This window comes from Talpa occidentalis, unplaced genomic scaffold (genome assembly GCF_014898055.3).
Source record: "Talpa occidentalis isolate TD23 unplaced genomic scaffold, MPIMG_talOcc4v2.1 talOcc4.13, whole genome shotgun sequence".
Taxonomy (NCBI): domain Eukaryota; kingdom Metazoa; phylum Chordata; class Mammalia; order Eulipotyphla; family Talpidae; genus Talpa; species Talpa occidentalis.
Genome location: NW_023601322.1, coordinates 62,140,056 through 62,166,441, shown reverse-complemented (window position 1 = coordinate 62,166,441; position 26,386 = coordinate 62,140,056). Strand labels below are relative to the sequence as shown.

The 26,386-nt window shown below is 36.0% G+C and overlaps 1 protein-coding gene across 5 annotated transcripts in view; it reads left to right on the top strand.

Moving 5' to 3' along the window:
• TCERG1 (transcription elongation regulator 1) overlaps nucleotides 1-25,893 on the top strand; it is a 62,162-nt gene extending 36,269 nt beyond the window's left edge. For 2 of the 5 annotated variants that reach the window (XM_037509005.1, XM_037509003.1), the window contains 11 exons: nucleotides 803-853; nucleotides 2,246-2,381; nucleotides 3,187-3,276; nucleotides 9,143-9,261; nucleotides 13,551-13,701; nucleotides 17,868-18,032; nucleotides 18,737-18,919; nucleotides 20,785-20,964; nucleotides 21,645-21,728; nucleotides 23,579-23,679; nucleotides 24,834-25,893. In XM_037509005.1, the coding sequence (XP_037364902.1) occupies nucleotides 803-853; nucleotides 2,246-2,381; nucleotides 3,187-3,276; nucleotides 9,143-9,261; nucleotides 13,551-13,701; nucleotides 17,868-18,032; nucleotides 18,737-18,919; nucleotides 20,785-20,964; nucleotides 21,645-21,728; nucleotides 23,579-23,679; nucleotides 24,834-25,035 (1,462 nt within the window). In that variant the 3' untranslated portion in view covers nucleotides 25,036-25,893. Of the gene's footprint in view, nucleotides 1-802; nucleotides 854-2,245; nucleotides 2,382-3,186; nucleotides 3,277-9,142; nucleotides 9,262-13,550; nucleotides 13,702-17,867; nucleotides 18,033-18,736; nucleotides 18,920-20,784; nucleotides 20,965-21,644; nucleotides 21,729-23,578; nucleotides 23,680-24,463; nucleotides 24,558-24,833 lie in introns of all 5 variants that reach the window. The other 3 variants (XM_037509006.1, XM_037509004.1, XR_008551416.1) reach the window with 2 other exon arrangements.
• The last annotated feature ends 493 nt before the right edge of the window (nucleotides 25,894-26,386 follow it).

Here is a 26,386-nt window from a genome sequence, read left to right as displayed (position 1 = left end):
TATTATGAAGCCAAATGACATTTTATGAATTAGTTGATAAATTATTTTTAGACATTCATTAGACCTGAATTTTATGAAAAATAGATCTCCTTAATACAGACCCCTGCAGAACTCATTCTAGAAATTTCATGCACACTTATATTTTACATATGTGTAACTTGGCTAGTCCTGGAGTCTGTAGTTATTAACTAGGGAACTGATGATCTGAGAGAAAGAGGCTGCTGTAAGTGGAAGTAGAGTTGGATAAAATTAAAATGTTGCTAATGATGGGGGTGAAAGGGTGGGATAGAAGGTGTTTGTGTGTGGGTGGGGGAGGAATGGGACCATTATTTAGCAGCAAAAAGGAAAGTTTGAAGAAATTATTAGGGCCTGGTTGATCATGGCCCTTATCTGAAAAGGACAGATTGAATGCAGCCAAATTATGGCAGAGAAGCCAGTAATACCACCCCGAGCCAGGGTGGTTTTTTTTTGTTTTTTTTTTTTAATTTTTTATTGGTGCCAACATTAAAGAAATTAAGATATTAAAGAGAGTCATTCATAATCGACCACAGTAACAATAGCTATTCTCATTTTTGCAGTTGACTTTTTAGTTCTTGATGAAATGTATTTTTATTATAATCAACTGATTTTGTGTTCTTTAAAAATATGAAACTAGACATTTGTTTTTGTAATTATAAATGACTGTATTCATTCTGTTTATGTACCATAATTTTGGATGTTCCTACAATGTTAAACTTTTAGGTTGTTTTTAATTGTTTGTTCTTATAGACAACTCTGTAAGGTTTTTAACTGCTTTTATCAGGAGAATGTCAAAGAAGTCCTTTATGTGGATTGCCCGAGCTTCTCTATTTAGGTACAAAGCTAAAAGCCTATTTTTTCTGGCTTAGTTTTTCTTTATTTCTTTTATTGAGATAGATAGTGATAGTTTGTATTGTGACATTTTCATTTAGTATAATTCTATAAAGGTTATTTGTTTTCATTAGTTGTATTTCTTGGATGTTTCTTTAACTATTTAAATAGTTCTTATAAATTATTTTAAGAGGGTATATTGTTTGGCAATTTGCTTTTTACCTGTTTGTTTTGTGCATATCTTAGGTCACAGACTATCTCGCTAAGTTCCTGCAGGTCACCGACTATGTCTTCTGTTTTTTTTTTGTTTCATCCCTAAGTTGCTAATTGCCTCTCTCATACCATACTTATGGGTTAGCCTTAATTCCATTTAAATTCCTGGGCTACCTTCATTTCCCTTTAATGGCATGCTTTTGAATTTTCTGATACTCTGTTTGCTAATTCCCTGAAGTTTATGTAGGGAATATCAATTAATTTATTTTCATTTTCACACTTAGCAGATCATATTTAAGAACAAAGATCTGCTCAAATACGATTGCATTGCTTACTGTTTTATTTTTCACGTGAACGAGCCTTCTTCATAACGCATTATGTTTGAGAGATGACTCGATTTCATGTTTACAGTCTCACTTAAGTACCATACAGCAAGCAGCAGGGTTGCCCTTAGCCCTGAGGTGCATTTTTTGGAGGAACAAGAAATAGCTTAGTCACTGATGAACAGTTAAAATTCCACCTAACCACTCCTGGGCCTATGTTGCTCTCTGGGACCTGTCCTTCAACTTAAATCTCAACTTATCACCCAGAAAGTGAGTAAAAAAAATGTCAGGTAGGTAAGGTATATATCTCACATATCCACTTGGCCTAGTTTGCAGATATTTTAATTTTGTTTTCAAAATAACTATTTGAGATTAATAAGACTTATACCAATTTTTATTAGAGTTTTGAAACTATCTTACGCATTTATAATGTAAAAACATTTTGGAAATGCTGATTTTCCGCTATCATTTGAAGAACTAAAAATTAAGTTCTGTGCTGTTTGATTCTAACACATAGAGTTTTCACTGCAATGTTAGATAAGTTTTTTTTAGACCTAGGTAGTTCATTTTCTGTATTAACTAGTGCCAGGGAGAGCACATTAAAGGTATACTTTCTCCTAACAATGTAGCCATTGTAACATTTGAAGCTCATTGTAACTTTATTATTATTATTACTATCATTGTCATTATTATAATGAAATTCGCTTATCCCTTAGAATTCAATTAAAACCCTCAGTATAATTTGTTTTTGCAAAAATATGCTGCTCAGTAGTGAGTCTTGAATATTCCATTGATTTTAAGATTTTAGTAATATTCCTTGTTATTTTGTCAGTTGATGCCTGCTATTTTATTTTTTATAGGAGAGACGATAATAAAGACATTGATTCAGAGAAAGAAGCTGCCATGGAAGCTGAAATTAAAGCTGCCCGCGAAAGGGCCATTGTCCCTCTGGAGGCCCGAATGAAGCAGTTCAAGGACATGCTGCTAGAGAGAGGGGTCAGAAAACAATCTTTGGGGGAGATATTTCTGTTTTGTATAAGTAATATAAATATGTCTTGCTAAAAGGTCAAATCTAAGGTTAGTGCTCATGTTGTGGGGGGGGATAAGGGAAGCCTGTCAAACTACTGTAGTCTTTCAGCCTTTTTCTCAGCTAATCATGTTTAACTAAATGCTATTTTACTATCCTTTTAAGTACAAATAACATTTAACATTTATTGGGTCATTAAATTTTGGTGAGTAATATAAGACGAATATTAACATTACAGAATGGCGGACTACTCGGGATAGGTAAGGTATATACAATTCTTCTTTAATATCTTCAGAATGACTTTTGATTAAAGGAAAACTGGTACTTGATGATATTACTATTAATGAGGCTTAATGGAGAAGGGATTTAAACCTTTTGGTTATTCACATATTCATTTGAATGAATAAAATTGTTCAATTTTAAATCACAGCATTGTTCACAAGATTGGAGTAAGCATGGGAAATCAAAATGCAAATCTTCAAGGCTTTTTCTGATGTACTGATTTTTTAAATGTCACACAGTAGTAGTTATTTTAATGAGTAATTAAGTGTGTGTTATTTCAATATAATATAGAAATGTTCAGAGCCAATTAGTGTGGAAATTTGCTGTTGCTAGTCTCCCACTGCTTGTCATTTATTAATGATGGAAACTTCAGTATGGTTTTTATAATATCTGTCTTTTAAACAGATGTCCTGTAGATTTCAAGCAAAGTTATATGACCTTTATGTTTTTGCAGCAAACTAATTATAAGGCAGTATATTTTTTATTTTAAAGGTGTCTGCTTTTTCAACATGGGAGAAGGAGTTACACAAGATAGTTTTTGATCCTCGGTACTTACTTCTCAATCCTAAAGAGAGAAAACAGGTAAGAGAAAAAGAACATTATCTAATATAAATATATCCCTTGCTAGCATAATTTTGACATGGATTAAAGTGCCGTATTTTTTTCCCCACTAGTGGTACTTTTAAAACATAATCTTGTATCTTTAGAACACAGTCATCCCGTGAGGATATTTCTACTTCAAGTACTTGGATATTTTTGTGGTCTCATGAACATTTTGTCCTTATGCTTCACACATACTGAGGTTATAGCTAAGAAGGTTTTAAAGTTCATTTCAGGTACATTTACTATTTGATTTTTATTGAACAAATAATGCAAATTTAGAATAGAAAAATAAGAAAATGCTGATGAATAAAAAGGGGGGGGAACACACCTACAGATCTTATCCAACAGGTAGGACAGCCATTGAAAATTTTTCCTTGTAGCCTTCCTGATGATTATGCGCCTGTATATACACGTTGGTGTGTGTGTGTATATCTTGTAGTCAACACTCGAATACGTGTTTATGTCTCGTACAGAGTCATCTAAGTGGCATCTGTTAAAATACCTTTTCATCATAAACTTAGAGAAGTGATAGACACTTCAGGTCTCTGCCGGACCAGTTACTGAAGTAAAGTTGCCCTGTTACTGAGCTGCCATTTATTGCCATGATGAATCAGTGACACATGGCATCTCATGGTGATTACTTCTTCCAAAGCGTTGTACAACTTATGTAATTTCTGAGTTAAACGGACCCACCCTGACACTGATATTTGTAAAATGGTGAGTAGTTGAACCACTTGCTATAGTGCCGTGGAACTACAAGAACTCTTGGTAACAGTAGTGTCCATCTTCCATTTTCATAATTTAATGATTGGATTGATTCTCTGTATACCTTGTGTCATTTTACATGTAGGTGTAATAATAGACTTTTTCTGAAGAGCAGAAATGACACTGCAGTAGGCATGTATTTTAGTACTTGAAATAGAAAGCCATGACTTTGCGAAAGTCATTTCCATTTCAGAAGTCTTTCTTCAGTTTGTGTGTGTGATGGTCTCATTCTCACCTCCTTTGATGGCCCTATCAAAACCTGTAAGTCAGTCTTCCGTCTTTACTTTTCCAGTGCACATTTCAGTCTGTCAGCAAAGGCTGCTTTTGTAACTTATCTGAATCCCTTCTCTTATTCACCATTTCCCCCACTAACACCCTAGTTCAAGTCACCACGATCATTTTCATCATTTTTGTAGCGCTTAGTTGCTCTTGCTTCCTTCTGTTCTTGGTACTCTTCAGTCAAGTTCTTTTTCCATGCAGTAGCCAGACTAATTTTAAGAATTTAAGTGGCATATTGAGGCAGTGTTCCCTTGTGACAAAACTGTGAGGTGTTTCCCATTTCATTTAGGATAAAATTGAAACTCTTTATCATGTCCTGCTAAGATTCTGCATACCTCATGCCTGCATACTTCTTGGAGCTCTCTTCTCACATGAATTCATTCTAGCTACCCTGGAGGCAGTGTCACATTGGCACAATTGATTAAATTGGTGATTGAGAACCATCTCTCATCCCTCTCCCTCCCTGTGTGTTGCAGCAGGGAGTAGGGAAGTTGAACTGAAAGCTCAACACTCCCTCTGATTATATAGTTGGTTCTTCTGGCAGCCAGAAGAACCAAAAATCCAAAAATCACCTCCTTGACAGAAACCTTAGATGTGGTTGGAAGGGGCTTTGCTATGAATAACAGAAGGCTGGTCTTTTCCCCTTGGGTTTAGGAATAGAATAAAAAACAGCAAGAATCAAAGATGCTCCTAGGACTTTTAGCCTTAGGAAATTAAGAGGTTTTATGAGCTCTGACCAAGAGCCTGACAAAGACCAAATACACATATTTTTCATATGAAGGTATCACACCCGCACAGTTATACCATATAATTGCCCAAATCAAGGAATGGCAACAATTATATGCGATGATTAAATCCTAGAGATCTGGGCAGGTCATGCCTGTAGTATGTTGTGTACTAAAAAATTCCTAAGAGGGTAGGTCAAAGTTAGTTTTCATTGCATACAAAGTAGTAATAATAAGAGGACTAGAGGAATCTTTTGGAGGCAGTGGATATGTTTATGGCACAAATTGTGGTGAAGGTTTCACATATGTAAATTTCCAGATTCATCAAATTGTACACATTAAGTATGTACAGCTTTTTGTATGTCAGTTATACCTCAAATAAGTGGTGTACAAAAGGGAGAAAAAATAGCACTGTCAACAACACCCTAGAAACCACCTTGAAGGCTCAGAAAGTATAGTATTTAAATACATTTTTTGATCATGCGTATATAAGTGAACTTAACTAGGAATTGTTTTCAAAACACTGACTTTCGCAGTATTTATTACAGCATTTTGTTGATGTTTTAAGAAAATAGCTGCTTAGAATAAAGAATATAAACACACAAGTGTAAATTAATATAAATTCACTTGGATCTTACTTATAATTTAATACCATCATAAGTAAGAAAGTATATACTAAGATGAGAAAGAGGTTGGAAACATCTCTTCCCCTTCCATGAGCATGCAGCTACTTGAATGCAATGACAAATAAATATAACATGCAGTTATATAAAGGGTATTAAACATGTGTTACATGATTAGTAGGGCAGTGATGTGATAATTTTAGAAATTTCTATATAGTTTTTAAAGATTGGTATTTATTTATGAATGATCTGGAAAGATGTCTAAGCTATTTTAAAGAAAGCTTTAACTTTTTTTTCCAGGGATATGGACGAACATATTTAAAGAGTCAAGTAGTTCTACATGATGTGGCAAGAAAAATTTTAGAGTGCTCCCCTATTTTATCTGAAGGCTTCTTCCAGAGCCTTCTGACTTACTTCAGTCTGGACTGGCTCCGCTCTTTCCATCATCTTGGAAATTTCCTTCATCTCTTTTATTGGGAGGGGAAGTTCATCTGTCCCACCCACCATAAGTCTGCAGCACATAGGAATTGAAATTTTGAGACTAAATATTTGATAATGCCCTTAATTGGAATTTTTTGACTAGCTAAGGAATTTGAAATTAGAAGTCTTTCCTTCAGGATTTTGAGGGATTCTATTTCTAGTTTTCAGTGTTGTTTTCGAAGCCATTCTGTTTTCCTGTTCTTTGTATGTGGGTCTGCTTAATTTTACTTCTCTGTAAGTGTGTAGGAACATCTTTGGCATTTTGAAATTTTTGGTGCTTTTATGTAACTCCAATAGAAGCACCCATCATGCTGGATGTTTGGTTGCCCTTTCAGTGTGGAACACTGATGCTTTCACACTGGGGAGTTCTTTGGGGTAGGGGGGTATGGAAAGAAAGTTCCTCCCTCCCTCCCTTTCTCTCTCCCTCCCTCCCCCCTCTCTCCCTTCTTTTTTTTTTTCTTTTTGTGATAGGGACTTTGCCCTTCTGTGCTGGTCTTCAGTTTCATATCTTTTCTGTTTCCTACCGGTCTTTCTTTTTAGCTTTCTGGATGAGTTTCTCACCTTTATTGTCTAACCCCTCAGTTAGATCTTTCAATGCTTCTGTCATCTTTTTAAATTTCTAAGTGTTCTGTTTTGGTACTTTGAGTTTTTCTTGTTTTATGGTTGTGGTATCTTTTCCCAGTCCTGTGAGACTTTTGAGGATGTTCTTTATCTGCCATCATAGTCTTTGTTTCCACTAAGTTTTTTCTGATTTGGTCTTATTCATGTTGGGAGAGTTGCCATAGATGTCTTGTAGATGCTAATTGCTCAGGATTAGGAAAGAGGCACTAAAACACTATTTGGGATCCCTTAGCATCTGGGTGAATGCTCAGGTTGTGGACTGTACTGTAGGGCAGTGGTTCTCAAGCAGGGGCAGTTTTGGTGGTTACAATGAGGGGGTGCTGCTGGCATCTACTATACATTATCCCATCCAAAATGTCAAAAATGCTAAGGTTGAAAGATTTTGCTGTTAGCGTGAGGTAGGCTGGTTTGTTCAGGATCCCCTGGATCAAGTCATTTTTATTTTATTTTATTTTAAAGATTTATTTATGCATACAAGAGCTGGAGTACAGGCCAGAGATGCGGGGGTTGAGGGGATCCACCAGAGACAGAGAGGGGAACAGAACAGGCAGATTGACTGAAGTACACTGCTAAGGGGAGCAGCGGGCGAGTCAGGAGAGGTCTGCTGCGGGTTGTTCCCTGACTGGCTTGGGATCGAACTCGTGCTGCAGAGGCTGCGGACTGCTTTGTAGTACAGTGTTTAACCCCTTGCGCCACCAGGGAGGTTCCTACAAGTCATTTTTAGACTGGTTGGATTCTAATAAAGACCTTTAGTTTTCTGGCTGGAAGCACAATTCTTGCTGCTTTGATTCTGAGAGGGCTGTCTTGATATTTGGTATGTAAATGTTTGCTTAATTCTCTGTGTTCTCAGTCTGGTATGCCTCATTCCTCATTTATCTTCCCCTAGTCCAGAGACAACTGTTATACCTTCTAAAGCAGGGGCCAGCAAATTTTAAGCTTGAAGAGTCAGATAATAAATATTTTAGGCTCTGGGGGCCATATGTCCTCAGTTATAGTTGTATAGCTCTGCTCTTGTGTGAAAACACCCAGCGATATATGTGAATGAATGAACATGATTGTTCAAATAGAACTATATTCATGGATGTGGAATTTGGATTTATTTAATTTTCATGTGTCATGTCCCCGTCCCTCTTCCCCCAGCAGTTTAAAAATGTCAAAACTATTCTTGTGTTTTATAAAAACAGACAGCAGGCTGGAATTGGCCAGTAGAGCATCATTTGCCAAGCTTTGTTCCAAAGAATGCTGGCTCGTATTTTACTGGTCTTCAGGAGGGTTTGTTACCTCAGGCAGATAGAGTGATCCAGCTACTTCTTGAAACAGCCCTATCATAGCTGTATCCTACTCTAACGTCTATGGGTATCTGGTGCTAACAATTCTTGATCAAAAAAATTGGTTCCTTTGTTCTTTTGACTGCTGCTGATTGAGGATCACCTTCCTCATGTCTGTCAAATCCTTTGCCAGTTGTCCACCTGCTTTTTTAACTTTCATAGTTTCTGTTTCTCTTTGTTTCCTGTTCTTATTGGTTCATGACTTAAAATTCTTCTCATTTTATTGCTCTTTGAAGAAGGCAGGAAATAGATACACGTGTTCAGTTCATCAACTTGACTACATTATTAAGTGGAAAAATGCAGAATAGATATAAAGCATGATTAGTTTATGGTGAAAAGAATTACAGAGAAGCACAGAAATACTATAGTCCTTACTGTTAATGGTTTTTGCTAGAGGGGAATTGGAAGGACTGTAGGATCTCTTGTACATTTCTAAATTGTTTGAAACAATTAAATTTGTAATCAGGGAAAGGGCTTTTAACTATTTTTGGCTTCTGGACTCCTAAGTGGAGGACTATAATCTTTTTTTAAAAAAGAATTTATTATGCATAAAAGAACTGGGGTATAGACCAGAGGTATGGTGGGTGAGAGGATTCACCAGAAAGAGTGGGGAGCAGAATGGGCAGATCTTCTGAAATACTGCTGAGGGGAGCAGTGGGAGAGACGGGTGAGGTCTGCTGTGCCATGTGGGTTGCTTGCTGGCCAGAAGGGGATAGAACTTGTACTGCAGTGGCTGGCAATGGCTTGATAGCGCTCTCTTTAATCCCTGTGCCACCTGGGAGGCCCGAGGGCCATATTCCTGTGTAATACTGTCAACTAAAGTTTTAAAATGAGATTTGCTGTAGATAATTTTCATATAATAAGTTTCTTAGAATTGATATATTTTTCCTTGTAATTTGGACAAAGATAATGGGCTTACTGTTTTTTTTAAATAGATTTCATAATTTGCTAGATTACTATAATTTGGTAATTAAATTACCTGTATGAAAGACTCACTTGTCAAATTGGTTTATTCTTGTTTTAGGTGTTTGATCAGTATGTAAAGACCAGGGCAGAAGAAGAACGTAGAGAAAAGAAAAACAAAATAATGCAAGCCAAGGAAGATTTCAAAAAAATGATGGAAGAAGCAAAATTTAACCCAAGGTGTGTACTTTGTTACTTTAAAATATCAAAATGCATATATATTTTCTCCTAAGATCAGTTACTATAACTATCTTTTGAGTATTGGACATCAAAAGCTTACTTGGTAGATTTCCACGTTTCTAATCTTTATTCCTAATATTTTTGTTAGAGGAAACTCTGGTGCTTTGTGAGATGCATTGGCTTTCAAGAAGGGTACCTTGGTTTAAGGGCTTCCCTGTGGGATCAGTTTTTGTTTCTAGAAACTGAGAAATGATAGAAAATGGGTTCCTGTGTTCTTCAACTTCTATACGTAACAAGTTAGAATATTATTTTGATTGAATTAAAGTTGTGAAGGAACTTTCGATGCAAAAATTTCCAAGGGTCCAGATTATGTTTGTTTTTTTTTTTAAATAGAGGCATGTTTTATTTATTTGTTTGTTTGTTTGTTTGTTTTGTTTATACATGCACTGGGTACAGTCAGAGGCATGGGAGGGTGAGAGAATTCACCAGAGCCAGAGCGGGGAGCAGAGCAGGCAGAAGGACCGAAGTACACTGCTGAGGGGAGCAGCGGGCGGCAGGAGAGGTCTGTGCGCCATGTGGGACCCTCCTCCAGTGGCCGGGGAGCAGCCGGGGATCGAACCGGCGCCGCAGAGGCCGGGCAGCTTCGCAACCCAGCGCTCAACCGCTGCGCCACCGGGGAAGCCCCAGATTATGGTTTTGTGTGACCTTTCAATTGATTGCTAATATATAATGCATATATATGATAAAATGACATTTTAAACTAGGTGCCTAGCATTATAACTATAGTATCATGAATTACTAGGTATTTTATATTTAAATATATATATATATATTTAGGAACATGTATTAGAGTATGTTCTTAAAGTGTGTGAGTGTGTGTACACACACATCTCATTCAATCTTCAAAACAGCCAGTATGATTTAGGTATTCATACCTGTTTTGCAGATAAGGAAAGTAAGGTATAAATAAATTAGATAACTTGTCTGAGTGAGTGAGTAGATTCTGGTGTTATGCTGAATAGTTCTGGCAGGGAGAATGATTTTCTTAAGGCGTAATTGTGGCAGTAGTGGTATCAGGCTATTGTGAGCACCTCAGAAAATGGAGAATTTTTAAAACTAGGAAAGACTCTTGGAATCACAGTTGCATGGCACTTTTTGAAAAAATTTGTCTTTAAACATTTTTTTGTCAGTGGACATAGAGTGGTGTGTGAGAAAGTATATTTGATGTTATAATTTGAAATATGAAGAGAAACCCACTGTGACATTAATATAAATATCAGAAAGTAAAGCTAATAGAGTATTTGTGGCTATGAAGAATATATATTGCTCTTCAGGATGTAATAGAGTTTCAGACTTAACGGGTTCTTGGGCTTTTTCTTAATGTAAAGGATGAGTTCATGGGTCAGGGTAAATTGTATTATAAGACATTTTGGGAGGCAGTTAAGGAAATTTTAACATAGATTGGTATCACATGATATTTGAGAATTAGTAATTTTCTTGGTTATTGTGTAGTGAAAAGTATTTTACTCTTAGGAAGTTCATGTTGAAATGTTGATAGATGAAGTCTTGTGATGTCTGCAGCTTACTTTCAAATGATACAGCAATATTTTTTAAAACTAATGTTCTTTTGAGGCACATAGACTTGTGGGAATGATCTGTGCTGTGCCAGCTGACTTTAGGGAATAAAGAAAGCCATCAGACACCTAACTGGAAGTCTAGGTCCTGGGCATTATGCTGCATTGCTATACAGCGATAGCAATATTTAGTGCTAGCCTAGCGATTAGAACCAATTTTAGTAAGAAACCGAAAACAAGGAAAAATCTTAACGTTGAGAAAATACTATTAACATAAATTTTTATTTGGATTGGAAAAACTTGATTAACACAAAACTTTTTAATAGACTTTGTAATAAAGCAGTTGGAAGGAAAGGGAAAAGAATGATGGGGAAAATAACTTTAGCACCTATTCTTTGTCTTTTTTTTTTTTTTTAAATGGAAATTAGGCATACCTCTCGATCAATTCCTGGTCCCTATAATCTTCCCTTTCCCCCCAGCACCACCCATTATCCCACACCCCCGCCCGACCCCAAATAAAAAGTTCTTATACCATGGCAGTTATAAAGTAGTGCTTTTTGGAATTTAGAGATGAGTTACATAAAAATATCTATGGAATCTAATGCTAACACTTCATTTTAGTCATTTCAGGTAAGAAGTATGGATAAATTAACTTTTATTCTACGTAAACTATAAATAGTCTCACTTTTGTACATTGATTTTACATTTATGAAAAGGTTATTCATTAATCATAGTAACAACTGCTTTTTCTGTCTTAAAGTTTAAAACTGCTTCATTTATCGTGAAAAGAAACGTTTGACTATATGTAATTTTTGAGATAGATATTTGTATTTTACTTTAAAGTTTTATTATAGTTCCAATCCATATGGTTCTATATCCATATCCATTCACACTAGGTTTGCAGTACATCATGTTCAAAATGTTGATTTAATGAAATTAGATACTGTGAGCAATTTCAGTTGCATATAAGATATTAGAATCTGGGTTTGATTAGCAAAGCTTAAAAATAACAAAGATTAGCTAATCTTCAGTTAATGTCTTAAATTCTAAATTCTGGAGCTAATCTACCAGTTTTTTCTTTATAATTTAAGAATTTAAGCTGTAGTATAATTTTTTTTTAACACAAGGGAATTTATTTTCTTTTTGCACTGAAAAATTACTAAATAGTTTAAAGAGAAAATAAGCTTTAGCTAAAAACATGCTAAATAAAGAGCTTAAGAGTAAATTCCTAGGTAAAATGAAACCTTCAAATATCAAAATATATATGAGTAGATAAAAGACTTTATAAGTGCCTTCTATTTGTGGAGAAACTTATTTTTTTATACTTGTCCTTACTAGCCCTCCTAATGTCATCTTTTTATTTTGCGGGCATGGTGTTTGCTGGGCATTTTGTATCTCAACATTGATGTTTTTCATCAAAATTGGAAAGTTTGTGGCCTATTTTTCTGCTAAAATTTACTCTTAGATCCTAATTACATGAACATTAAAATGTTTGGTATTATTTCACGTGGCCCTGAGATTATTCTCTCCTTGCCCCCAGCTGTTTTTCTGTGTCCTGTTTCTCTTACATAATTGTTACTCATTTTATTTTTCATCATTGACTTCCTCTCTCTCTACTCATGTTAAGTGCAGCCAGTGAATTTTTCCTTTGAGTTTTAGTTTTTTTTTTTTTTTTTTTTTTTGATATATCTCATTACTCTGCTGAAAACTCTTACTGGTTTATTCATTAAGACCATGTGTTTGTCTACCTAGATACAACCTGGGCATTGTGGGTTCAATTTCTGTTGACTTTAAATTTTTTTTTGCTACTGTTCACTTGTTTCTTTGCATGGTCAGCGAATTTTAAGTGAATATTGGAGATCACAGGTAATAGGTAGATGCTCTGGAGTTTCTTATCTTCCTTTGAATTATGTGGGTTCTTTGTTTTAGCAGGCAGTTCAGGTCCTTTGTGATCACCTTAATTTTAGGTTTGATTTTATGCTTTATTAGTGTGGATCTCAGAAACTGGAATGTATTCCTCTCCACTTCCTTTCTTTTGTGGACATTTGTTGTCCTTGTACAGTTTTTTTCCAGCATTATTCAGTTGCTGGTATCTCTTTTGTTGGTAATCATGTAGCATCTTGGTACCAAGAGTACCAAGCAAGTACCCCTGCTCTTGTGCACCTCCGGCCTTTGCCATCAACATACGGTTAATCTTTATGTGATAGTTTCAGAGTTACCTCTCTCTGTAGCCGCTCCTTCTGCTATTTCTGTACTTTTGAACTTTGCTGCCACAGCTCATTGGGACCATTGCACTTTGCTGGACTCTCTGCATGTTGGGAAACTGCCCTGGGGCAGAAGGTAGTGGGCATACCTAAGCCTTACTCTACCTGGTGTCCACTACTTGAAGTCAGTTGCCTCATGTATTTTATCCTGTTTTATAGTTGTTTATAAAAGGAGAGCTAATTCAGTAAGTTATTCACCATCCTGGAAGCAGAGTCTCAGCCTCATCTTAGGGTAGACGGAGTCATCCCTGTCTTTTAAAGCTCACAAGTCCTTTGCTCTCTAATTTCTCTTACCTTTTTGTGATGTGTATCCCCTAACACCATACTGATAATAGTATGGTGGCACATACAACTTTGGCACATACAACTGCTGGAAAAATGGTATCTGCTATTCCTTTGTACAAGCAGAAATAACTCTACCAAAGTTAGCTCGTATGCTCTTTTGTTACAGAGCTACTTTTAGTGAATTTGCAGCCAAGCATGCTAAAGATTCAAGATTCAAAGCAATTGAGAAGATGAAAGATCGAGAAGCCTTGTTTAATGAATTTGTGGCAGCTGCAAGGAAAAAAGAGAAAGAAGATTCGAAGACCAGAGGTGAGAAGGTAAGATGATTTTAGTTCTCCTGGTGATTGTGAGGGGAGTGTGAATAGGGTGGGTCAAGCTGATGCTCTTTCTAATCTCCTTAATGGGCATAATTTCAGGACCCATGTGTACTTTTTAACTGTTATGTTAAGTCTTACAGTTGTTTATGTGGGGATATCCTGATGCTTTACTTCTGTAATGTTTATTTTAGTGCTGTTACTAAGCTGCATAGGTTTGCTTTAAATTTTATTAATAGTAAGATGCCTGGTTGATCCAGTCCTGGTCACTAGAGATGTCTGTTCATGATTTTAAGAATATTTATAGATGGTAGCATTTAAATTTCAAAAAGCTTTATCTTTTTTGCCATCTAAAAGATAGCTTTTTAGTGACTTTCTAATCTTTTTGTGAACATTTCTTACATATGAATTATTGCTTATCAGAATTAAAGGTCAGTTGTTAAAGATTAATGAGTTCCAAATGTCATTTGATAGCAGTGTCAGAAATGGAGAGGCCCTCACCACTGGGGAGGCAAACCGGAAGGGAGATGGCACCAGTGGTGCATGAACCATCAAAACATGCAGCCCTCTTCTAGTGTCGCGTGTGCTTTGTGAATACTGAAAAAGAACCTGTGAAGCCCAGTCGTTCTTGACATTTAAAGTGCATCTTATTCCAGAGAGTTAAAATATTACAAATTTTATTAAGAAATGTTGGGGAAATAATAACTCCTGTTGAGAAGAACCTTCTTTGAAGGATTAAGTAAACAATATTAAGTAAAATAATGACAGAAATACTTGAAATTTCCTGATTATCTGATGTATTGGATGTCAAAGTAGAGGTCCAGAATTATTTTATTATTTATTTTTGGTAACTGATTTATGCTTCTCAGTGGAAATGTGCAAAATTGAGCTCTGCACAAATGTTTTATATGTTAAATGAGGATCGTGGTAGTGAATTGTTTGATAAATTGAACTTTTAATAATAACCTGTTTAATGAAAGAAAGCTAAGTAAATAAGGGATAATGTAGGTTTGCTTTTCTACAAATTGAATGTTTCTTTGTTTGCATTTTGTGACTAATATTCTTTTTCTAAACACTTTGGTTAATTACTTTATGTGTTTTGTATTACAACAAGTGGATAGACTTGACAGTTTTGTGCTGTGTGGCCTGTCAATGCAGTTCAGTCTGACAGCTGTCAGTCATGATCCACAAAGTATTGTGAGATTCGCTGATGAGAAAAGAATTGGTGTGTCTTTTTGTGGTGACTTTAGCCAGTTCCAGTACTTCACATTTTTTAGTCTTTTTTTCTTACGAAGTGATAACGACTGTATTCAGAATGTCTTAATTAAAATACGAAATAGATATTACATCTAAATAAGCCAAATATAGTCAGCTTTATTTTCCTTTCATTGTTAAATTTTATATCTGTAAAGTATTAATTCTCTAAATTTGACTTTGTGCCATTACAAAATTAAAAGAGGGCAGGAAATTAAACTTTCTCAGACAATTTGAAAATGCAAAATCAATTACTAAGTAGGTCATGCAAGCAGAAGAGGGTTTAAGTATAGTATATTTTCTATTCACAATCTGAGAAGTATGACTTTCACTGTGTGTATTCTTACAAAATATATTGTCTGTACTGTTTTTTAAATCGCAGCATCTTAACTGTGTATAACTGAATAGTTAGATTAGTAGCATACTGGTCTGTTGGAGTTTCTTTGCTTGTTTTTATGATTCTCTGTTCTTTGTAGCATGACATAATTGATCAATAACCGAACAGTGAAGGTTTAAAGGTAATTAAATGCTTAATCAAAAACCTGTGAAGGTTGTTGACTTTTGGCGAAATCCTTTTTAAAAAACCCTTCGGTAGGCATTGTAAAGCTAAAGGATGTCCTTACATCATTTTCACATAGTTTTCACAATTAATTTTCCATTTTATAAAAATTTACCTTTAAAACTCTGCTTATTTTTACTAGACTGTTTTGTTTGCTAGAATAGCTAATCTGAAGCTTTTGTGTATTGTAATTTATTTGTATGAAATTGTGTTTCAAATTTACTCTTTGGGATAACATATGAACTTATACGTAATGGAGATCCTCATATGAAATAAGCCCTTTTCAAGTTTCACTCTCTGAATATCCTATAGCTTAAGTAGTTTTGTTACAGTATGCTAGGCTGAGGAAGCTGTTTTTCCCCTATTAAATAATTAAATGATGTAGCTGGTAGGTACTTTTTTGGATCGAAGAAAATATGGAAAACAGAGCCTGCTAAGGGAAACTGACATTTTTTGACATGTATGTAGTTGGTAAATAATTCATACGAATAGCAGTTTCAGTAAGCCCTTGATGGCCTGGTAGTCATGGTAGTATCAACAGTGAAAGGAGATTAAATTGTATTAGAATTCAATTTGTTTATATATCATGCACTAAAAAACCCTCTGATAATAATTTGTGGGCTTTGTGTCTAACATTGAACTTTGTTTGAAGTTAGTAGGAATTCCTGTGTCTTGGAAAGATCCCTACTTGAGAGAGCTTATGTGTTTTAATTAGCACAAAATTTGTAAATTTTGCCTTCTAGCTATTACATGCATCTAGGAATTTGGCGTACATGTCAGCTACAAAGTAGATGATGAACAGAAAAATTTTGTCATCAATACATCAAGTAGTTTCTTTATCACTCTCTGGGAATTGCGGGGTTATGGGAATTTCTCATATTGCAGACAGAGGCAAGGGCCAAGTTCAATAGAGGGAAAATCCACAGTTCTAACAGTTTTTAAATTTTCTTTTCTAAAAATTTTTTCAAATGTGGGAACTTTCTTAAAATTATAAGGGTATCAACCTCCCTTTTAATTCTCTAGTAGGAGAAATGAGGTTATAGGGGGAAATAAGAGGCATCGACTAGGTAGAAGGCATGATTCATTGCTTTTGTGTTCACACATTGAAAATTATGATTCCACTCGTAATTTCTGCTGGGCATGTGGGCATGTGGGAGGGCAGCATGTTTTAATCCCTGTAGCGGGGAGAGGTTCTTGACATGATCTGAATCCTCTGTTGAAATGACTTTGGTTACCTTGAGTGTCTTCCCGGATAGGAGTACTACATAATTTAAATAATACGAAATTTGAAATTAGGTTTGCACATGTGCATAAAAATAAATGCCTCGGTTACTCCTTCCGTCCCCCATTAAGAAAGTGAAACGGTCTGGGAAATGGGGTAATTTAAGGCTGGAAATTATGAATTCTTTCAGTTTGACTTAGTACGATCACAAAACTTTGTGTATGTTGACTTGAAATGATTAGTGGTATTAAATTAGTGGTATTAAATTAGTGGTATTAATTAGTGGTATTAATTAGTGGTATTAAATTAGTGGTATTAAATGCCTTTGGTGTAATGTCACTAGGTGCTTTGGTTGCTAAGTATGTTATTACAATAATCTATTCAAGTTATAGAACAGTAAAGGCCAATGTGCTTAGTGGCTAAAAAGCACAGAAAACCTATGCAAATTTTTTTGGGGGGGGTAATAATTATTACCGATATCGAAATTTTGTAATTTTCTTAGATCTTCTTAGATATATATATATATATATTCAAGGCTATAATTATATATACACCCTTTAAAAAAAGAACAGTGTTTATACCCTTATATATGCTCTTTTTTTAAATGAAGATCCACAGATTTACCTGTTTTATAGACTTTTGCCAATATACTTTCAGGTTTGTAGGGAAACAAGATACGTTGTTTGTGCTCAACTTTTTCTAAATCCCTCTATTTAAACATTTTTATCCAGCTGCTTTGTAAAATCATTCTTACCATCCTGAAGTTTATTTTACTGTCAGTTCATAAGCATAGAAAATAGATGCAACTTAGTGCAAATACATATTCCTTATGAAAACATGACAATTCGGAGATCCAAATTTACAAGAAACCTAAACATGTTTTCTCTAAATTTGAGTAATTTCTTTGGGGAATATGATTTGTTTTTTGGTCGGTTTTAGATGAGGACCTGTATGTGTTTTAATTTTTATGTTTTCCATACAAGAACAATTCTGATAGTCTCTTTTATTAATTAAAAATTTTTCTCATTTTTAACACAAGTGAATATATTCTTTTCTAGTTTTAAGCATTTAGATAAGAAGAATTTCTGATGGCACATTGTTTTTCCCTGTCTCACTACCTTTTTTGAAATACAGATTAAATCGGATTTCTTTGAACTATTATCTAATCATCACTTGGACAGTCAGTCTCGATGGAGCAAAGTAAAAGACAAAGTAGAAAGTGATCCTCGCTATAAAGCAGTGGATAGTTCTTCCATGAGAGAAGATCTCTTCAAACAGTACATTGAAAAAATAGCCAAGGTAATTATCATGTTTGCTCATACTTGTAACAGTGGAATAATAAAATCCTTCATTGCATTCTAAAGCAGTTTGTTGCTGTTTGGGGTTTGTAATTTTTCTTATTGAGTTGTGTTTTTTTTTTTTTTTTTTTTAAGATTTATTTTTATTGATTTATGTATATAAGAACTGGGGTGTAGGCCAGAGGTGTGGGAAGTGAGAGGATTCACCAGAGACAGAGTGGAGAGCAGAACAGGCAGACCTACTGAAATACACTGGCGAGGGGAACAGCGGGAGAGACAGAAAGGAGTCTGCTGCGCCTTGTGAGTTGTTCCCTGGCCAGCTGGGGATAGAATTCATGCTGCAGTGGCTGGTGATAGCTTGATAGTGCTGTGTCTTTAATCCCTGTGCCACCCAGGAGGCCCGAGGGCTGTATTCCTGTGTAATACTGTCAACTAAAGTTTTAAAATGAGATTTGCTGTAGATAATCTTCATATAATAAGTCACTTAGAATTAATGTATTTTTTCTTATTGTAGTTTGATAGCACTGAGACTTTAATCCTTGTGCCACCAGGGAGGCCCTCTTATTGATACTTTTAATATAAGAATCTCTAGTAGTTGATTTGGAAATGGTGTGTAGGTATGTTCTTGGTAAAAACTAGCTTTGAAATTCTGTATTTGGCAGGCTAGGTATTTTGTGGAAGAATAATGTATGTTTACTTTTATAGAATTTAGATTCAGAGAAAGAAAAGGAGCTTGAAAGGCAAGCCCGCATTGAGGCAAGTCTTCGAGAACGAGAAAGAGAGGTTCAAAAGGCTCGTTCAGAACAAACAAAAGAAATAGATCGAGAGAGAGAACAACATAAACGAGAAGAAGCTATCCAGAATTTCAAGGCTCTTCTGTCTGACATGGTATACATTATTACTCTTTTGCGATTTTCCTCTGAGGTACAGAATAGTAGAAATCCATTATACTGCCTCCTCATTTAGTAGTCAACATTTTAATATTTAAATTGACTCTGAGATAGATAATTTGGTAAGTTGTTTATAAAGCATTTTAAAATTGCCTTGATATTGGAACTGTCCAAATAGGAAAAACTCCTAGTTTTTAAAAACGTTTCAAGAAGTTTGATGTTTTATGTATATGAGAATATATGATCTTTTCGTCTCAAAAACTTTTTTAGTGTTCTTGATGGAAATCATGTAATTACACATTTACATGCCATAGTAATAAAGTGCAGAACACTATTTAACCTTTTCTTGATGATTTAGGGTGATCATTGTGGTGGTCACTCATTGTACATGTAGGTGGTAAGAGATGTTGTACTGGAGATGCATTTACCCCAGGAGAAACCCTGGAACTTTCTTGAAAAGCGTTTTGCATTACCCAGGGTTGTTAAAATATGTAGGGTTTGTGTCCCTACAAACGGTTTTGTCGCACTGTCTTTATCCCTTCTCTTTCTCACCATCTTTCCTGCCATTTCTGTTCTTTCAGTAATGCTCTCCTCATTACTCCTGTCACTGCTTCTGGTTTCTTCCTTCTGTTGCCCTGTTTTTGATTTCTTCTTTTTGTCCTGTAGACAATTATGGTTGTTTTCTTATTTTCCTCCTTGTCTCTACTTCCCCAAATTTATCCTTCTTCCTGCAATCACAGAAATCTTTATAAAAGGAAATGTGAATTTGTCACTCTTCCTGTTGTTTACAGAGCACAGTGAAGGTTCTCCTCACATTTCAAATTCAGTTTCCTAAGCATGAAAGAGAGATGGTTCATTCCTTCACTCCCCCACTTTCCTATTACCTTAATCTCCCTTTGATTTCTCTAGCCTTGCTGAATTTAACTATAATGAAGCATACTTAAATTTAATGAATCCTTTGATCACTCATTCCAGCCCCTCCACCTAGATTGCTTTTAAACTGCCTGTTGCAGCAGCATACTTGGTCATTCTTTACCAGCACACTTAAATGTCTCTTCTGTGAGGCGGAGCCCGGCCCATCTAGGCAGATTGCATCTCGCTGTTCCTTTCCTCGCCCTGTGCTGAGCACACACTCTGCAGCGCTTGCTTCATGGTCCATAGTTACTTGCTTACACACCTATCTCCACTTAAAAAAGTGAGTTCTTTGAAGGAAGAACTTTGTATTCCCCGTGCCATGCATTGTTTCCCTGACATGTACCTAAGTGCTTGCTTAAATAAGTGTTTTTATGTTTTTCTTATTTCTTACCTGTCTTTTCAGCATTCCTTATTTCCTACCATTGATGCAGTGTGACTTAACTTGTGATGCCATTACCAGCAGTGAGGCATACTTTTCTGCTGGTTGGTGAACCAGCATATGTGTCATGTCTTCTCTTACCTTGTCTGCTTAGCTCTGTTAATTCTTGCTTATCTTGGAAGTGTCACTTCTTGTATGTAGTAGATAAGTGCAAATGGGAGCTTTTTAGTGTGCATTATACATATAATTTCCTTTTTTGTCCATACCCATTTCTCCTGCTAGAAGTTGGTTAAAATGTTAGAGTGCTTAAGTACTATTTAAGTTTTTAAATATTAATTGTGGTAAAATGTCTCTTCGTCCTTCTCCACCTTTCCACTCATACCTGATAGCTTAAGTGAACTCTGGAAGGTAAGGTTTCTGGCTTCAAGAAACAGATTTTCAGAGACTGCTTAACTAAAGTAGAGTCAGGAGAAATGTCTTTTGTTAAATGTATCTTTCGAAAACTGTGTAAGCCCTTTTTGAGATATGAAAAGAAATGCCTATTTGGTGATATGGCGCTCTGCTTCTAGGTGCGGTCTTCAGATGTGTCATGGTCTGATACTCGGAGGACTCTCCGGAAAGACCACCGTTGGGAATCTGGATCCTTGTTGGAAAGAGAGGAGAAAGAGAAGCTTTTTAATGAACACATTGAAGCACTTACCAAAAAGAAGAGGGAGCACTTTAGGCAGCTTTTGGATGAAACTTCTGCAGTAAGTCTTGTATATTTCCTATATTAAGCTAGATAAATCTTCATTAATTCCAAAAGGTAAACCATCAGTAGGATTTTCAGTGTCCTGGTTTCCAGATAGCTTGCTAGAATCATGAGTTTTATGACACTTCTAAATTTTTTTTTTTTTTTTAAGTTAAACATGATGGTATTCTTACTGTTTAGAAATTACTTTCTTTTGCAGTTACCCAATTTAAATCTGCTTCTTTGGCATTTCAAAATATCCTTGGCTGTGCGTCATTGATCCCTGCTGAGGATAGACTTAATAGTCTTTCATTTGCTCCATTTTCAATTTGGTGCCATGATCCCTGTGTTTGGCAGTTTGTACACTGTGCTGTTCAGGTTTTGCTCCTGCTTATCTGCTTTGGTTTCAGTGGTGGCTTCTTCAGCATTTATAATGTTACCTGTGGAAAGTACAGCATTTGCAGGTGATTATCATGAGCCACCTTGAAAGCATGGCCATGAAAATAACTTGAGGCAGGCCACCAAAAATTGCATTAAAGCTGCATCCCTGTGCTCACCTAGTCCAGTTGTTCTCGGGCATTACAAGAGATTGAAGGTCAATGTGTAAATACTGAAATTATATATTGTGTGTGCTGCAGTTTGACCCTTGTGATAAAAGTGATTTGTATTTATGATTTTTATTCACTGGTCTTTTCAAAGATTACCTTAACATCCACGTGGAAAGAAGTAAAAAAAATCATTAAGGAAGATCCTCGGTGCATTAAGTTCTCCTCCAGTGACAGGGTAAGAGGATTTTTTCTGAGACTTACTGTCAGTTCATAAATTTTAATTGGGTGTGTAATCAGTAGCACTAGTACCTTAACCAAAATGAAGAGGACGGTTTTAGTGAAGGACCCTTTTTTTTAAGGATGTGAGTAATTAAATCTGAATTTTAAACTTTTTAAGTTCACAGTTTCTTTTTTGCATGACATATTAAGACAGCACAATAGAAATATTAAAAATATAATCCTTGGGGGTAAGCCTGTGGTTTGGGATCCTAGAAATTTAATGGTGCTATAGTTTTTAATTTATTGTGTAATCAGATTCCACTAGATAGATATATTCAGGCTGGCAGTTAGATTCAGTACCAGGCTGTGAAAGCGCCTGGCAGTTAGGCCATGTTTGCTCTTGTTCTTTTTTCTTCTTCTTTTTTTTTTAATAAAAATTTATGTATTTACGCATATAAGAGCTGGGGTATAGGCCAGAGAAGTAGGGGGTGAGAGGACTCACCAGAGACAGAGCGGGGAACAGACCAGGCAGACTGACCGAAATACACTGTTGAGGGGAGCAGCGGGTGAGACAGGAGAGGTCTGCTCTGCCATGTGGGTTGCTCCCTGGCCGGCCGGGGATCGAACTCGTATTGCAGGGGCTGTGGATTGCTTCATAGTGTGGTTCTTAACCCCTTGTACCACCGGGGAGGCCCTGCTCTCGTTCTTATATGCTCCAGGCACTTTGGAGTAGGCAAACTACTCGTCTGGTGCACTCTGACTCCATTGTAGGAAACACTCCTATAGGTTTTGAAAAGTGAATGATGTCAAGGAAAGTCCATTTATCCTGTAAACTTTCATTTGTTGTCTCTTCCAATCAGTCTCGTTTCCTGGTTGGTTTTTGTAGCTCTCAAGTTCAAAAACCCATAGATCTAATATTCTTCCTCTGTTCTGTTAAGTTGGAGTTCAGGACATGTGGACTGCGAACTATACTTGACTGTGAAGGGATGGAAGACTTATAGCTAAGAAATCCAGTCTCAGTTTCTGATTTTTCTGATTGTACAGCATTGATAAGGTTTTTTTTTTTTTTTTTTTAAGCCCAAAGCGTATATACCTGTCATTACTATTCATTTACTAGAAAAGCTACATGCTGAGTATGACTTACTTAAGTTTTAAGTGTTATCTTATGGTTGGTGTATCCTTAATTATTATACCACATTTTGTGTCTTTGTGCATAAATACAGTCACAGGAAATGCACAATTAAGTCTTAATTTCATTATTTTTTTTCTGAAGATTTTATTTATTTATTTATACAAGAACCGGGGTATAGGCCAGATGTGCGGGAGGGTGAGAGGATTCACCAGAGACGGAGCAGGGAGCAGAACAGGCAGACAACCGAAATACACTGCTGAGGGGAGCAGCAGGTGGGACAGGAGAAGTCTGCCACGCCATGTGGGACCCTTACTGGCCGGCCGGGATCGAACTGGCACTGCAGAGGCTGCAGACAGCTTCACAGCACTGCGCTCAACCGCCTGCGCCACCAGGGGAGGCCCTTTAATTTCCTTATTTTTAAGAGCGTGTCCTGGCTTGAGATTGTTAAGATTAAGGAAGATAGCCTCATGAAAACCTTAACATAGTGTGGCACATAGGAAGTCAAAACTTTTAGCTATCGTTACATGGTTTCTCATTTTTTCTTTTCATCTTGAAAATGTGCATTGCAGATTTTGTTTCAATGAATTTTATGATACCCTAAAATGATACCCTATCATTGCCTTTTTCATTTGAAGTTTTTATATTGTGACTTACAAATTATTGGCTTACTTAATAATTGATAGTAATTTGGGGATTAGTGGTTTTATTTTTCTGATCCTACTGTCTTTTTGCAGAAAAAACAAAGAGAGTTTGAAGAATACATCAGAGATAAATACATCACAGCCAAAGCTGACTTCAGGACGCTTTTGAAAGAGACCAAATTTATAACATATAGGTACGTGCAATGAAATGTTTTATATTGACAGTCATTGTCCTACTAGTCCTTACTCTAATGGCCAAAGCATACTTCCATTCACACACATGTTGACATTATTAATTTTTAGGAATAAGAAGAGCCAACTTATCAAAGGCCAATACAGCCCATATCCCATATCTACCTTTTTTTTTTTTTTTTTTTTTTTTAAAGAAAGGGCCCAGATGTCAATTCTTATTTTGTGTTACCCACCCATCCAGATTTTTAAACATACTTTTGTTTTTACTTCACTGCTTTTTTTAGGCTTATTCCCAATTATATAAGAATTGTGTTTCATGAAGAGACTACTAAAAATAATCCCTTGCTATCGAATATTTTTGCCTCCTCTGATGACTGTATCTTGTTGCACCAGTCTAAAGTTTGAAATCATCTTAAGCTCAGCAAAAACATTTTTTCCCCCAGGGGAGAGCAGTTTGCCAGATACTTTTAATTTTTAAATGATCAATAGCAAAAGATTGCTATGTAACATACCCACCAACAGTTTATCATCAGGAAAATAATTTTACATTGCTTAGCAAATCAGTATGCAGGAAACCATTTTTGTTTCATGCTCCAGCTTTTCTTCCTTTAAGAGAGAAATTTGAAACAATTAATGAAGGGTATGTGCACGGGAGGATAGATAGTGCTGAGGGTGTGGTTTTTAGGTATTTTGTCATTGGATTTTTGGTCAGGATCCGTAATGTTTTGCATCAGCTTGGGCTTTTAAATTAGATGTGAAGTAAGACTTCTTTCTACATTTTTATAGTTAATTTAGTGAAAGATGTGAAAGTGAAAGCTTGTGAAAGATGCTGGGATTGGCAGCCCCGCAGACTGAAGTCCTCTGTTCATCCACAGAACAGGTACAGCACGGGCAAGATTTACCCACCCACCCTCAGCCCTGATCTGGAGGGACCACCAGTAGGGGTGGGAGGGTAATTCAGCTTCTGAGGCCCTTTCACTCCTTGGAGTCTTTGCTGAGGCGACTTACAAAGGTGACCACTGCAGGGAAATTTTTCTTAAAAAAAAAAATAATAAAAATGGAAACACAATTAGGAACTAGATGGACATTTCCAGCTCATTTCTGAAAGACCTATGAACAGCAGTCAGTAATTCTTGGACTTCTTTTCTTATTTCAGATCCAAAAAGCTAATCCAGGAATCTGATCAGCACCTCAAAGACGTAGAAAAAATCTTGCAGAACGACAAACGGTATTTAGTACTAGACTGTGTGCCAGAGGAGAGGCGTAAATTGATCGTGGCATATGTGGATGACCTGGATCGCCGGGGTCCACCCCCACCCCCCACAGCTTCAGAGCCCACAAGACGATCGACAAAATAATTCTGAATACTCTTCCATGGGGTATCTTAATTCAAAACGCTTGCATGAGCCAATTTTCAGGTTTTTACATGTACGTGCATTAGTCAAACTATTGCAAAACCATCTGACGAGCAGAAGGAGACACATTTGTGAACAGTTTTTGAACAGAGAACATTTTGGAAATATTTATGCTTTTCTTTGTGTGGCATGACTGACATACATACTCAAATATAGGCTGTCTAGTAAATCTAAAATCTTGAAGCTAAAAATCATCCTTTTATGAGGTGTGGAAGTCAGTGACTTTGGTGAAGTTTTTCTAGCAGTGTTACACATGCAAGACGTAAGAGCATTTGTGGTTTGAACTTGCAAGATGCACATACCACAGACTCCAAGAAAACCTAAATTGGGGTTTGTTTTGTTTTGATTTTGTTTTTTAAAGCGGGTAAAAGAGAAAACACTGAAAATTGAATTCATATCTTCCAGAGGCTGAGATTATTATAATGGACATACTTTTACCTTTGTCTCTAAAGAACACTTTAGTTTTATTTGTTCACTTACGTGCTTTGATTATCCCCTCTGAATTACAGGCCAAGTCTTGTTTAGCCTAAGAGAAGATTTATTTAGTAATTTCTTCTCAGGTATGGAACCACGGTCATAACTAACATGTTGGCTCAAATAGGACGGCTGGTAAAAACACGATTATCCTCCATCAAATGATCTTTATCAATATTCTGGATTAGACAACAAATTACCTTTCTGGGTATTCTCTGTAAACTATATTGCTGTTTGAATGGGAAACATTTGTTTCTAAAGTTTAATTTTAAGATGTTTGAATGTTCAGTTTATGTATTTGAACTACAATAAACCAACCCTTTTTATATATGTGGATTGTATATGATTATTGTTACATAATTTATAAAAGCTTCTTTTAAGCCTGTTCTTAAAAGCAGCAGCCTATGTAATTTGGCTCAAAGAAAGTTGACTTTAGATCTTGAATATTACATAGTTTTTAAAGGCTTGAATATTACAATAACTTGCAGTATAAAAGGGAGGGAATTTATAAAGAACCATTTTGGTGCTCAGTCTCTTAGCAATATCTTATTGCTTCATAGCAGAAGATGCTTATTTTTTGTTTCCTTGTTTTGTCTTATACTAACATATTGATGGTTCACTCCCTTTTGGGAGCCCTTCAATGTGCAAGACACAGGAAACTTATCCTTGATTCCCATTGCTCTTTACCTCTCCAGTTGAAGGAGGCCTCTCTGTTTCGTTCCTTCATAGATGTAGTTTCAGACTACCACATAAAAAAATATTTAAGCTACTTTGTGTTAATAGGATAATTTATTTTCCCTATTATTCACACCTACTGTGA